The 13,937-nt window shown below is 43.4% G+C and overlaps 2 protein-coding genes across 2 annotated transcripts in view; one reads left to right on the top strand and one right to left on the bottom strand.

Annotated features, from left to right (window-relative positions):
• The window catches only part of skiv2l (SKI2 homolog, superkiller viralicidic activity 2-like), a 21,921-nt gene extending 12,170 nt beyond the window's left edge, over window positions 1-9,751 (bottom strand). The window contains exons 1-19 of the mRNA XM_012836099.3: window positions 9,606-9,751; window positions 9,117-9,238; window positions 8,748-8,869; window positions 8,501-8,618; window positions 8,103-8,217; window positions 7,897-7,971; window positions 7,571-7,624; window positions 7,305-7,474; window positions 7,015-7,167; window positions 5,968-6,113; window positions 5,421-5,567; window positions 4,364-4,448; window positions 4,050-4,156; window positions 2,678-2,824; window positions 2,381-2,477; window positions 1,876-2,088; window positions 1,529-1,639; window positions 1,054-1,165; window positions 143-261 (exon numbers count right to left, since the gene is read on the bottom strand). Of these exons, the coding sequence (XP_012691553.2) occupies window positions 143-261; window positions 1,054-1,165; window positions 1,529-1,639; window positions 1,876-2,088; window positions 2,381-2,477; window positions 2,678-2,824; window positions 4,050-4,156; window positions 4,364-4,448; window positions 5,421-5,567; window positions 5,968-6,113; window positions 7,015-7,167; window positions 7,305-7,474; window positions 7,571-7,624; window positions 7,897-7,971; window positions 8,103-8,217; window positions 8,501-8,618; window positions 8,748-8,869; window positions 9,117-9,238; window positions 9,606-9,618 (2,226 nt within the window). The 5' untranslated portion in view covers window positions 9,619-9,751. The remainder of the gene's footprint in view (window positions 1-142; window positions 262-1,053; window positions 1,166-1,528; window positions 1,640-1,875; window positions 2,089-2,380; window positions 2,478-2,677; window positions 2,825-4,049; window positions 4,157-4,363; window positions 4,449-5,420; window positions 5,568-5,967; window positions 6,114-7,014; window positions 7,168-7,304; window positions 7,475-7,570; window positions 7,625-7,896; window positions 7,972-8,102; window positions 8,218-8,500; window positions 8,619-8,747; window positions 8,870-9,116; window positions 9,239-9,605) is intronic.
• A 172-nt stretch (window positions 9,752-9,923) lies between these two features.
• nelfe (negative elongation factor complex member E) lies at window positions 9,924-13,516 on the top strand. Its single transcript, XM_031586138.2, has 11 exons — window positions 9,924-10,021; window positions 10,284-10,378; window positions 10,489-10,558; window positions 10,639-10,784; window positions 10,929-11,003; window positions 11,449-11,486; window positions 11,628-11,980; window positions 12,393-12,537; window positions 12,772-12,826; window positions 13,039-13,141; window positions 13,230-13,516. Exons 2-11 carry the CDS (start codon window positions 10,304-10,306, stop codon window positions 13,304-13,306), a joined length of 1,137 nt encoding a protein of 378 aa, XP_031441998.1. The 5' UTR covers window positions 9,924-10,021; window positions 10,284-10,303; the 3' UTR covers window positions 13,307-13,516.
• Window positions 13,517-13,937: the final 421 nt, after the last annotated feature.

Consider the following 13,937-nt stretch of genomic DNA (forward strand, 5'->3'; position numbering starts at 1 on the left):
TGAAACAGTGAGTATGACTGAACACTAGCGGTGGTGTGAGTATGACTGAACACTAGCATCATGAAACAGTGAGTATGACTGAACACTAGCATCATGAAACAGTGAGTATGACTGAACACTAGGGGTGCTGCTGTGGACTCACCAGCATCATGACGTGCAGGTCTCCCATGTCGTGGACACCAGTCTTACACAGGATGATGACGGTGCCTGTGGCGTCCAGACCTCTCCTGCCTGCACGACCCGCCATCTGAATATACTCACCTGCAGTCAGAGACAGACCACAGTTAACACACTCAAAAACAGCACACAGAGGGTACAGGGGTACGCGTTGACACACACACACACACACACACACACACACACAAACAAAGACAAATGGGTAAAAAGGGTGTCTGCATCCATGTGAACACACACTCATACACAAATGCACACAAATTCAATAGTTCAGATTCAGAGGAATATGCAGTGGTTCGGAGTGAGGGCACACACGAACACAAAACTCACTAACACACAATGACAGACAGGAAACCTAATTACATGGATCCTTGATTGCATCAGAAAGCCATCAAAGGCCCTGTTTTGTCTGTCTCACTGGGCCTTTGTGTGCGCGCGAATCTGAGACAGCTGGAAACAAACATGGCTCCGTGACAGACACACTCGACACACATCACACATCATTCATCATTGGGCAAACACCTGGCCCTTCAGTACACACCTTGCCATTCCCATAACTAGCACATCTCCCGTCTACCAAAAGCCACTTTTAGCATTTCAAAGGGTGACTAATACGTGTTTATGAATCATTTGATTTCAAGTGTTTAATTTCATAATGTCAACAAAAACATGAAGTGATGCAGCTGATGTGGTACCACAACAGCTAGGAGTTGAGCAGCCCCATAGACACAGACAGCCAACCCCCACATTTCTGTTTATTTAACTACCTATGTGTTTCTAGAAGCATCTTTGGCTCTGTTCATCACTTATATGCTCTCACCACAGAGGTCCAAACCACAGGGTTTTGAAGAGAGTGATGTGTGTGTGTAAGTCTCTTACCAGGCAGCAGATTCCTAAAACCGGTGCCGTCATGTTTGCGGATGGAGTCAAACACCACGGTCCTGGCTGGCATGTTCACACCCATGGCGAAGGTCTCTGTAGCAAACAGAACCTGTGTATGTGTGTGTGTGTGTGTGTGGTGTGTGTGGTGTTTGTGTGTGTGTGTGTGTGTTTGTGTGGTGTGTGTGTGTGTGTGTGTGTGTGTGTGTGTGTTTGTGTGTGTGTGTGTGTGTTTGTGTGGTGTGTGTGTGTGTGTGTGTGTGTGTGTGTGTGTGGGTGGTGTGTGGTGTGTGGTGTGTGTGGGTGTGTGGTGTGTGGTGTGTGTGTGTGTGTGGTGTGTGGTGTGTGTGTGTGTGTGTGTGGTGTGTGTGTGTGTGGTGTGTGTGGTGTGTGTGTGTGTGTGTGTGTTTTGATTAGATACAACAGACATTATAAATCAGTAAACATGAGGAGAAGAGATGAACCAATGGCGCACCTTTACGAGTCCCCGTGAGAAGAGCATCTCGATGACCTCCTTGAGGATTGGCAGGATGCCACTGTGGTGCACACCGATGCCCTTCTTCAGCAGGTCCCTCATCAGCAGGATCTAACAGGGCAACACACATTTGAGACTACACTTAAACACATTCCAAACTCAAACAAAAGGAGACCTTAAACCTCCATTATTAACATTCCTGGTCCATTTCAAGACTTATCCGTCAGCAGACAATTCTATTTTCATTTGAATACCTTATTTTAGCAAACATTTGAAAGTAGTGGATTTGGGTCAGAAAAATAGAGAGAAAAAAAACATGGTCCTTCTCCCACCCCACCGCTTCATACCTGTGGCAGCTGGCGGTCGCCTCCCCTCAGACGACTCAGGCTCTTCTGGAAGAACGAGTGGATCTCACTCTTCTCAGTGGCACTGGTCAGGTCCAGCGTGCCCAGAGAGCGGGCGTTTTCATCACAGCGCGTCCGTGAGAATGTGAAGGCCACGACCGGAGTCTGCTGCCGCTGGGAAAGGAAGTTGAGCAGTGTAAGCCACACGGACTTGTCCTGTGAGAGAGAAGGACATGGAGGAGATCAAAGACTGGAGAATGAGTGAACAGTAACTATCACTCTCAAAATAAGGTGAGTTAAGGTCATGTAGTTGGGAGTTGGGGTGAGGATTTTGCCTCAATTCTAACCATCAAGTTAAATTAAAACACAAACCCACAATTACATTCATAGAAATAAATAAAGTAAAATCAAAAGCCACAGGGATTCAAGCCAGCTCTGAAACTCCTATGAAACTCTGACTCTACTGTTCAGGAGGGATGAGGAAGCAGGGGATGGAGAATGGCGTGACCTGGTTGGGTGTGGTGTTCTGAGATGTGTTCTTGGTGCCGAAAGACTGGGCATGTTTGCTTGTGCGCTCTTTTTTGGCATCCACGGCTGCATAATACCTTCAACACAAATTCAGGAGTCAGGAGAACACCAGGGTCACTTACTCTGTGTCTATACCAGGAGGATTCAACGACATGGCATCCTACGTGACTACGTGCTGATAAATACTGTATATAGAATATGGTCACCCATCAAACAGTCAATTGGTCCTGGTATATGTATTTCTAACCTATATTAGTTAGGGTTTAGACAAGTGTACCCTTTAGTGAGGAAGTTCCCAGCAGCATCTATCAAGAGGAAGAGCTCTTTCTGAGTCTTGGTGCTGTTTCCTGTGTAGAGGTAGTGCTCCAGGGGAACGGGCCGCTTCAGGGTGCTGATGACATAGATGTGCCTCTTCTTCATGCGCCTAGGGAGGGAAAGTCACAGGAAAGTGTACTTTAGGATTGAGGAAATACCATCATATTTTCTGCACACTGTATAGCATCTATACTACATTTGCGTTCCTTGATATGATGAGTGAGTAAATAGAACAAACTCATCTTATTTACCTCCACCAAGCAGGTTGTTTTCACCCAGGTCTGTTTGTTTGTTGGTTGGTTGGTTTGTCTGTTCGTTTAGCAGTATTACGCAAACATTACTGGCCCGATTTTCATGAAACTTGGTGGAAAGGTCTGGCATGGGCCAAGGAAAAAACCCGTACGAGCGGATCTGACTCACGGGATGGCTGCACGAATTTAGTTTCAGTTTTGCTCACGTTGCGAGATATGGCATTTGGCCCTTGGTGGAGGTCTGCGCTCTACTGAGTGCCATTCCAGTTGCAAATATATTAAATATATTGTCCAGTTTAGTATAAAGTGCTAGTCGGCTCTTGGTTAAATTGATCTCCACATCATGTCAGTAGCTTTATTATTAATCTGGCTGTCCACCTTGAGTTTTACAGCACCTCCACTTGACCAATGTTCTTGTATGCCCCTCTGAATGTACAGCACTAGTTGTCTCTCTTTTTCATGCTTTGGTGCCTTTATTTTGGAAGTGATCCAAGTTCAATATTCGGAGAGATTTTGATGTGTAGAAGGAATAAGTCAGAATAAAAAGTTTACATATTAGTTAATAACATGTACAAGCTTTAATGCTCTCTTCTAAGGATTTTACATATGAAGGGACTCTGTCCAGAACATTTCTGAGAATGCTTGATGGGGGCTCTTTGTGCTGCTGGCACTTTTAGATCTGCTCTCATTGGGGTAGTGAACAGCACATTACAGATCCACTCACTTTTAGATCTGCTCTCATTGGGCTAGTGAACAGCACATTACAGTGACGTACCCGATCCACTCACTTTTAGATCTGCTCTCTTTGGGGTAGTGAACAGCACATTACAGTGACGTACCCGATCCACACACTTTTAGATCTGCTCTCTTTGGGGTAGTGAACAGCACATTACAGTGACGTACCCGATCCACTCATTTTAGATCTGCTCTCCTTGGGCTAGTGAACAGCACATTACAGTGACGTACCCGATCCACTCACTTTTAGATCTGCTCTCATTGGGGTAGTGAACAGCACATTACAGATCCACTCACTTTTAGATCTGCTCTCATTGGGCTAGTGAACAGCACATTACAGTGACGTACCCGATCCACTCACTGAACTCCAATGCGTTGGGCACTGTGGCACTAAGCAGGATAATGCTAACATGCTCGGGCAACATGATCAAGACTTCCTCCCACACCACTCCTCTCTAAGGGAGAGAACAGAGGAGAGGCACAGGACAGAACAGGAAGATGAGGAGGAGGAGGAGGAGGAGGAACAATGATTTCTCAGACATTAAAATGTATAACATCCTGTTGCATGTGTTATAAACTCGAATGCTTTGATACATTTGTATTCTATTTCTTGAAATTCTTTTGGTTTAGATTCCTTTATTTTTTTAGATGAAGGTTTTTACCTCAGCATCATTAATGTAATGAACTTCATCAAAGATCACCCACTCCAGGTCCCGAATCACTTCAGAGCCGTTGTACAGCATGGACCTGAGGGAGACAACAACAAATACACCACACAGCATAAACAACAACGCATACACCACACAGCATAAACAACAACGCATACACCACACAGCATAAACAACAACGCATACAACACACAGCATAAACAACAACGCATACAACACACAGCATAAACCACAACGCATACACCACACAGCATAAACAACAACGCATACACCACACAACATAAACAACAACGCATACACCACACAGTATACACCACACAGCATAAACAACAACGCATACACCACACAGCATAAACCACAACGCATACACCACACAGCATAAACAACAACGCATACACCACACAGCATAAACAACAACGCATACACCACACAGCATAAACAACAACGCATACACCACACAGCATAAACAACAACGCATACACCACACAGCATAAACAACAACGCATACACCACACAACATAAACAACAACGCATACACCACACAGTATACACCACACAGCATAAACAACAACGCATACACCACACAGCATAAACCACACAGCATAAACCAAATGGAACTATGGGTCAGAAGATTTCTGAAGTTAATGTGCCACATTTCTGTTCTCTTTCAATCATTGTGACAATTCCTGGTAATACTGAACGCTCCACGTTCAAATGGACTTTATCCGAAGGAAGAGTGCCTAACTGTGTCCACTCACTCCACTGCCACTGACTTTGCCTCATTTTGAGCCTCTGAACCTTTAAAACGTTGTATTTACTACAGATCTTTATGCAGCTAAGCCCATGACAGAGCAAACTGCTCCATCACACATTGTCTTGCTTAAGGACTCTTCCAATATGTAGCCGGGAGGGGGTAAACCCTTGGTTGCTAGATGACTTGACTGCTCAACCCCATCGATGGATGCCTGCTGTGGCGTGACGTGATGTGACACTAGGGCAGGGGAGATAAGACATCCTAAGCCTCGATCCTAGCAGCTGCTGCTTTACTGACCTGAGGATCTCCGTGGTCATGATGAGGCAGGAGGCCTCGGGGTTGATCTGCACATCTCCTGTCAGCAGTCCCACATCTCCAAATGTGGTCTTGAAGTCCCTGAACTTCTGATTGGACAGTGCCTTGATGGGGGAGGTGTAAATTGTCCTGTGGAAAGGAGAGGAAAGTCAAAATAATACAAATAAACTGAGACTTTTTGCAGTGTAATAAACTGCATACTGTGCATACACACACACACACACACACACACACACACACACACACACACACACACACACACACACACACACACACACACACACACACACACACACACACACACACACACACACACACACACACACACACACAAATGTCCCTATACACATGTAGGTGTGCAGGCACATGAAATACACATGCTCAGAGACATGCATACATCTACACAGAACTGTAAACACACACATACATGCATACAGTACATCTACACAGAACTGTAAACACACACATACATGCATACAGTACATCTACACAGAACTGTAAACACACACATACATGCATACATGCTTACCTAGTCATGTGTTTCTGGGAGAGTGCAATAGCGTACTCTGCCACCACAGTCTTGCCAGCTGAGGTGTGTGCTGCAACAAACACAGAGTCATGGGCCTCCAGTTTGAGCACAGCCTGCTTCTGAAACAGGTCCAGTTCAAACGGCCACTGCAGGATCAAGAGAGGGGAGAGGCAGAGAGAGCCTGTTCAGTATACGGAATACATTGGAAAAAAAAAAGCAGAAATGCATACCACCAACATCCAACATGTTGTTTTATTTGTGGATTATAGGGAATCAAAGCTATTCTGTTGATGACATATGCTAAATGATACATGTACTTTGCTCAGCAGGGAACATGGTCAGAACGATGGCAGACTGTCATGTTAAAGTCTGGTTAACGGGTTATGTTATGGAAGAAAAGCAAGGACGTCGGAGGGACACTGGTAAACACATAGAGATGGGCTGAGATACTGAAAATGGGTGTCAGTTGTCAAGGTCAGCTGATTTGACATGTATAGTTGTGCGAATAAGTGTTGTCTAGAAATGATCCCTTATTTTTTTATTTGAAGTGTAAGTTCACCCGAGCTTTGTGCCTGACTCCACCCACTGCCTCATTTTGAAAGATGCTAAAAAGTTGGCACAGGGCTGAGAGGGGGGGGGGGTTGGAGTGGAGCTGTAAACTGAATGAGGAGTCTCCACCAGCAAATAAAATGAGACTCACGGCGTGGGCCGGGGGAGGTGGATATATACCAGATGGCTGGAGACACATCAGTGTTGGCCTTGCAACGTTCAGGATGATTTGAAATAGTAGGTGAAGTGTTGAGCCATTTTTGACCCATAAAATGCCAATTTTGAAAAACACCACCATTGATGTGTTTCACCACAGTTCAGTCATATAAATTAGTTTACAGCTAAAAAAAAAAAAACACATTTTAGGATGCACTTCCTCTTTAAACATAATCTATGAAAGGCAAATAACACATCAACAACATCAGGATCTTGATATATAACTCCAGTGTAACTATGTACTGTGCCTCTGGGACCAATTCTATGATTCAGGATTGGTACCTTGAAAGCCGGATCAGGGATCCGTTTGTAGAAGTCCTCGCACGGTGAGGTGATATCCACAGGTACGGCCCACTTCTTTGTGTCTTCCTCTTCACCCTTGACCTCTTTCTTCCCGGCAGCCGTGGCAGGAGGAGGAGAAGAGGACACAGGACCCTGAGAAACAAGAACCAATAAAAGAACACTGACATAAGGATTCAGTCTTACTACCCAATGGCTATGCAAGAGTTATACCTCACACTTCACTCAGTGTGTACCAGGTAATAAGCATGGATAGTTTTCCCCAGTGATACCTCCTTAATTCCGAGGTCTTCCAGACTATTTGTTCGGGGAAGTTTTGGTGTCTCAACAGTTGCTGGTTTTCCCTCTTTCTCCTCTCCATCGGGAGCATCATCCATGATGTCATCAAAAGTCGATAAGAGGGTCATCAGGTTCACTTCCCCTTTTGTTGTTGTTTTGGCCTCTGTGGATACAGCAGGGACATCAAAGTGTCAGAGTGTACAACTCAGTTTCAGGGGTGTGGGGGAGCCGTGTGGATAAAGTAGCGATGAGCTAATACCTTTAGCACTGAAGTCCATTCCCGTTTTCAGTCCAGGAGGCATAATTAGCAAATCTGAAGAGGAGACAAGGTCTTTAAAATCAGGCAGGACTGAAGAGAGGTATGTGCTAAACAAGGTCTTTAAAATCAGGCAGGACTGAAAAGAGGTATGTGCTAAACAAGGTCATTCAGGCGAAGACGCTGTAAGAGAACCCTCACTTTTCTGAGCTGAACCGTCCTAATGCAGATAAGCATTTGAAAGAAACATGAGAGGTAACCCAAAAACCAAAGACAATCTATTTGAAGTAGATGCCAGATTATTCCAACTGAAGAGAGCAGTGGCCCACCGTTCTCAAAGTCAATATTCTCTTCCAGCTCCGACTTCTTGTTTATCTGTTCCAGAGTCAGTTCCTCCATGCCAGCTATGGGAAGGAGGGTTGTTGGAGGAATGAACAATAAAAAGGGAGAGAATGGGGGTCATGTTTACAAACAGCAGGCAGACACAATGGCAAAGGGGAGAGAGAAAGTATGTGTGGAGGTGCTGCAGTCCTACCCGGCATGAAGGGGTAGTTGGTGTTGCTCCCTCGCAGGCTCTCTGAGGGTGGTCCTGGGGCCCTTTGCAGGGAGAGAGAGTTCTTGGCACACAGACCTGTGTTCTCCAATGGCACCTGTATAAGCAGCAAAATCCTCAGATAAACACACAGAAATGTAATGACGGCAAGACACAGAACTTACATTTTCTTCTCCAATCAAATAATGAGAAGTTGTAGTTAGAGCGCTGAAAATGTCTTTTCAGCTCCTTATTTTGAATCAGCGATTGTACTAAATCTAAAATGTTTTTCTCTCAACAAAGTTCATGCCTAATAATTTACATCTTGCACACATTAATTCAGAGTTATTCTCACCAATGAGTTTGAAACTGTATTTTCTACTGTGGAAAAGAATGTGTACCTCTGTGAAGTCCAGCAGCATTCCTGTGGTTGGATCTCTCACCACGGACAGACCAGAGTGCAGTGGGGTAGGGGGACATTGGAGAAGAGAGTCCAAATGCTTCCCTCTCTTGGTCAGTCTGATATCATCCAGGAGATTGACGCGTGTGACAGAGAGACAGGGTGTTGACAATATATTACAGTATTATTACACAAGTATACCATCAACATATCCATATGTACTGTGTCAAAAAAACATATACACGCACTTGAGAAACTTCTGGAAAGCAGCATCTGTGTCATGGATGGGTAACCATGCTGGGTCACTCAGGAAACGCTTCTCCACCTCTGCCTGTAAGTCCACACTGAACGGAGGCAGTCCATGGGGCAGCTGTGGGGTGGGGCACAGGTGACACAGCAAGATGTTAGATTTCATTAATTATCATAAATCACAGTTTGCTCTCTTGCAAGAGTCATTGCAAACGTTGAACAGATGAGAAGTAAGTAGTATATGGAGAAGTACAGACATGAGAGCAAGATACTTTGGGTTATAGTTTGCAGTAAAGTATTATATGGAGGAGTACAGAAATAAGAGCAAGATACTTTGGGTTACAGTTTGCAGTAAATGAACAGCTTACTGTGGTCAGTGGATGTAGAGGCTGGTGAGAGGGGAGAGGGCGTGTGAGGAGTTCAAATTTCCCAGAGCATCCCACCTCTAGCAAAGAAAGAGGCAGGTCTGCAGGGCCCAGTGGGGGCAACTCTGAAGAAAAATTGTTGGTAAGCAGACCATACATTCATTTAGAAAAGAGTGCAGAGGAGATGCCAGAGTTGCACTTAGTGTTGTGATTTGCTGGATGTCATTTTCCATTATGATGTTTTCATTTCGTACTGCCACCTTGCTCCAAGCTATTAAAAAAAATAGCATTAGCACTTTCTCTAAATGTCGGCACACGGGCATGTTTACAGCTAAGACTGGCTCAAGTTAAACAAATGTTACATTTCTGATAGCCAATGGCTACCAGGCAGGCTAGCTAAAAAGATAATGCTTACAGGGATGACACTCCTGACATTGTCATTCTGATAAGAAATGTATATTGAAACTTTAGATTGAACATAAAATAGCCCACCTATTCTCTCCATATATCCTCGTGAGGCACCAGGCTGTTTTCAAACAACTAAGTCAGCGAAGTTGCAGTGTTCATACCATAGACAAGTTCATACCATAGACAGTAAGATTCATACGAACTGGTTCAGTGTGTGTCGGAAGTAAAGTACGTCAGACGGAAGTTGGTGAATCGTAAATTTTTATTTAGGTTAGTAAATCTTATTGTGAGATACTACTACGACATTGTATTTGGTGTGTTTTCAGTTATCTATCTGGCTTGTATTATTCAAAATTAAAACGCGTAGAGCTATTCATTTTATTATTTATTCATGTTTCGGTCGCCTTGTCCAACACACCCTCAGCTATGACATCATTTTTCTGCGCCTGTGTTGATGTGAGAGTCAGTGGGAATTATCGAAATTTCTTGAAACCAGAAAGGTTTGCTTTTTAACACGTTTTAAACCTAAACTTTTTTCAGTTATTATATTGAAACATAGATTGTATTTATTTTGCCTTAATGTAACCCTTGATGTCATATAATCCATGCAGACTATCCATTCAGTTGCTTCCATTCGATTAACGTTAGCAGACATTCGATTAGCAAACATCAGATGCCTAACGTTGGTGTGCTACCAGCGTTTCACATGTAACAACTCAACTCTTCAATTGAAATAGTGAAACTACTGATATCCTTTTATAGGTTTAAAGAGCGTGATCAAGATGGTCGTCTTTCCAAGTGCTTTAACAGAGGAAGAAGAGGCTTTGCAAAAGAAGTATGCCAAATTGAAAAAAAAGGTGAGACATGAACACTTCTTTGTGTACAGTACATTTGATTTTTTTGGTTCCATCCTTTGTGTTCAACCTTGGCCATGTTTAATTTCTTCTTTATATGTTTTTCCTTTCAGAAAAAGGCCCTCTTGGCTTTGAAGAAACAGAGCTCCACTAATCAGACCAATCAGGCAGGACTGAAGAGAAGTATGTGTTAACCCACTCTCAGTAGGTGGAAATGCTGCTAGAGGAACTTCTGTTTGTCTAATGTTGTCTTCTTTCCTCAGCGTTGTCAGACCAACCTGTGTTGGACTCGGCATCAGCTACAGAGCAAGCAAAAAAGCTCATCAAGTCTGGGGCCATTAGTGCCATCAAATCAGAAAATAAGAACTCTGGTTTCAAGCGCTCACGGACATTGGAATGCAAACTCAAGGTGAGATAGAGGATTGCATTCTACATGTTAGCTGCAGTATAAACATGGGGTTATATGAAAGTAATAGTGATCTGGTCTGCTACCATTCTGTGAGCTTTGTTTAGAGTCAGTGGTCAATTTTGTAAAATGTGGTTTTTGTTTTAGGACCCAGAGAAAGGTCCGATACCTGCCTTCCAGCCATTTCAAAGAAGCGTCTCCGCTGATGACGAGCCTTCTGAGGTAAATGTTCCACTTGAGTTTCTAAGACAGAAACTAGGGACAGTGTCCACCATAAAAACTGTAAAGTGAACTTCGTGAACACACACTGTGTACCTGTCTGTTTTTACAATGCCAAGGGTAAAGATGCGTCCCCAAGGAGCATCATTAGTGGTGCCACAATATCAAGCCATTCAAAACATTGATACTAATGCTGACATGAAATGTCCTCTAAACTGATCATGATTGTTTTAAATGCCTCTAACTGATCAACTGAAGTAACAATATTCATAATGAAAGTATTGCAAGAAATTCAGCCCTCAAAAACATTACTTAAAGCATTCACTGTCTGCTCATTTTGGGGTACATCATCATTGGGAGTGAGATTGTGTTCATTTTCGTAAAAAAGAAAAAGAAAACATACAGCCTTTTTGTGGTCCCACTCAGCCGATTCATTTTCCTCTTCCAGGCTAGCAAAAGGACTCACAGAAAATCTCTCTATGAGAGGTAAGTACTTCAATAGTTCAAGTTGTTTTGACACTAATCCTTTGAACAGCAAGTGCACATTGCATAAGCTGAAGCATGTAATATTTGCATCCATTATTTTAATTCTAATCAGTATTTTTATATTCTTCTTCCCCTTCTCAGTTTTGTCGGCCCAGGTGATCGTATCCGTGACGATGAGGAAGGAGGTGGGATGGCCTTGCCTAGCAGGGAACCCGAACGTGATCGTGAACAAGACGAGAAACGAATCGAGAAACGAGACGAGAAACGAGACGAGAAACGAGAAATGGAGCCAAATAGAGATAAAGAGAGGGATCGGGAGAGAGACAGAGAGAGGGAGAGGGGCAGAGACAGAGAGCGCGAAAGAGAGCGCGAAAGAGACCGTGAAAGAGACAAGAGTAGAGAGCGGGACCATGATCGTGAAAGAGACCGCGAAAGAGAGCGCGATCGGGACAGAGAGAGGGATAGAGACCGGGAGAGGGATGGACCATTCAGACGTGAGTGTTCTCAGATGTTGTTTATAAATCTTAGCCAACATTCTTGTTGGATCATAAACTACTTTACAATTTTAGCAACTCAAAAATTGTATTGTTAGAATTGTCAATTCTTTGTTGTTGCATGGGTTTTGCAGAATGCATCACAAAATCAGCCACTGTATGTGTGTGGTTTTAATTTCACGTGCGTGAGAGTGCGTGTGCATGTGTTATATGGTGTGTATACATTTGATGAATTGTCTTTGTGCTTATTGTAGTAGTGGGTTAAAGAGCGGGAGAAAGAAAAATTTCCAAAGCTGGAGGAAAACAAATGTTGCATGTTAAGGAACAATCAAACATGTATATCACACCTGTGTGCGTGTTTGAGTGAGTATGCGCCTTTGTAATAAATGTAGTTAACTTCTGTTTTGTTCAGGCTCTGACTCGTACCCTGAGCGGAGAGGCGCACGGAAAGGCAACACGGTGTACGTCTATGGCACAGGCCTGGTGGAGGAGGGCCTGCGCTCAGCCTTTTCCCCACACGGCACCATCATTGACCTGTCCATGGACTCCCCACGCAAGTATGTCTGGCTCCAGCTGGCTCCAAAGTCAGTCTAACAAGACTTAAAAAACATCACTGTTCATGCGTGAAAGACCACGGTTTCAAAATCTTTCACTTTTGTAAATGTATTTTTTAATTAAGGAAAGCTTTTTTTAAGGGTTAGATCGGTAAGGAGCTCTTGTTGTCACCAAGATGCATTGCACTTCCCTATTCATTCAGTGTATTGATAAGAAAACTTCATCCATCTCTCCAGCTGTGCCTTTATAACCTTTGAGAAGATGGAGTCAGCTGACCAGGCCGTTGCAGAGGTCAGTGACACATCAGCACTTTTTTTTGCTCTCCTCAGTTTTTCAGACACATCCATCTCCTTTATTCTATTATTGAAAATGCACCTAGTTGCTTGACTTAATGCTAGTCTGATTGGTTTTGACGTGTGTCCGTCAACATCGCATGAAACAAGAGGTACTCATTTTCTACATTTTGTGCCACTCCATACATCCCCTCCATCTTTCCGTCTCAGCTGAATGCCACTTCAATCGGTGACATTCCCATCAAAGTCAGCATTGCCAGAAAACAACCCATGCTGGAGGCGGCCACAGGGAAATCTGTCTGGGCTTCTCTCGGTGAGTCTCCAGTCGATCGCAGAAAAAGACTTTTGCACAAACTGTTATCCAGGAAAGTAACGCTGTCCCTTGCTTTCTTTCTCCACAGCTGTGCAGAACAGTGCGAAGGGTTCCTACAGAGATAAGAGAAACCAAGTTGTGTATAGTGAAGATTTCCTTCACTAAAATTGAGAATTTAAGTAGGCTTGCTTAATACTGTTTTTTTATGTCCTGTGAGTAATGGAATCTATTAGACTCATGCTTGATAGGAAATAGGGGTGCTTGCTTTTGTACAGATACATCTAGACATTAGGAACGCTTGTGCAAAGACGCGTTACTCAGCTTATGTTGGCAGCAGCTTTTTTTCTGTGGCACTCAATAAAGCTTGTCAATACATTTTTCCATCCAGGCGTTTGTGTAGTGTGATGTGAAGTTTAGTGCACCTCAATGTGTTGTACACACAGCTCTCATGGCACTCAAGTGTGCTCTCTCACACATCTATCAGCATGTGGACAAAAAGGTGAAGGCGTAGGTCAGCAATAGACCCTTTTCATTTTAATCACATGGATTGTTCACCGACCATATTTAACCAACCATGACTTGCTGTTACACAACATTCTCATTGAGCTGCCCATTATTGTATTATGTAAGACTATTTTGAGCACTAATGCATCATGTGTGTACATCAATATGTTATTTCATACTAGAGGATCTTGTATTTTACAATAAATAGTGTGACACTGAATCAGCTCTAAATGGTTAACACTGCATAAATACTGGAAGATGCATTTAATGTTTGTTAGTCAACTTAAATCTC

Source organism: Clupea harengus, chromosome 19 (genome assembly GCF_900700415.2).
Source record: "Clupea harengus chromosome 19, Ch_v2.0.2, whole genome shotgun sequence".
NCBI classification, from domain to species: domain Eukaryota; kingdom Metazoa; phylum Chordata; class Actinopteri; order Clupeiformes; family Clupeidae; genus Clupea; species Clupea harengus.

Bases quoted from the DNA above. Each gene is read 5' to 3' on its own strand.
- nelfe (XM_031586138.2), top strand. From the start codon at position 10,304: ATGGTCGTCTTTCCAAGTGCTTTAACAGAGGAAGAAGAGGCTTTGCAA. The intron at 11,004-11,448 runs GTAAATGTTCCA...TTCCTCTTCCAG, and splicing joins CTGATGACGAGCCTTCTGAG to GCTAGCAAAAGGACTCACAG. The intron at 12,827-13,038 runs GTCAGTGACACA...TTTCCGTCTCAG, and splicing joins CTGACCAGGCCGTTGCAGAG to CTGAATGCCACTTCAATCGG.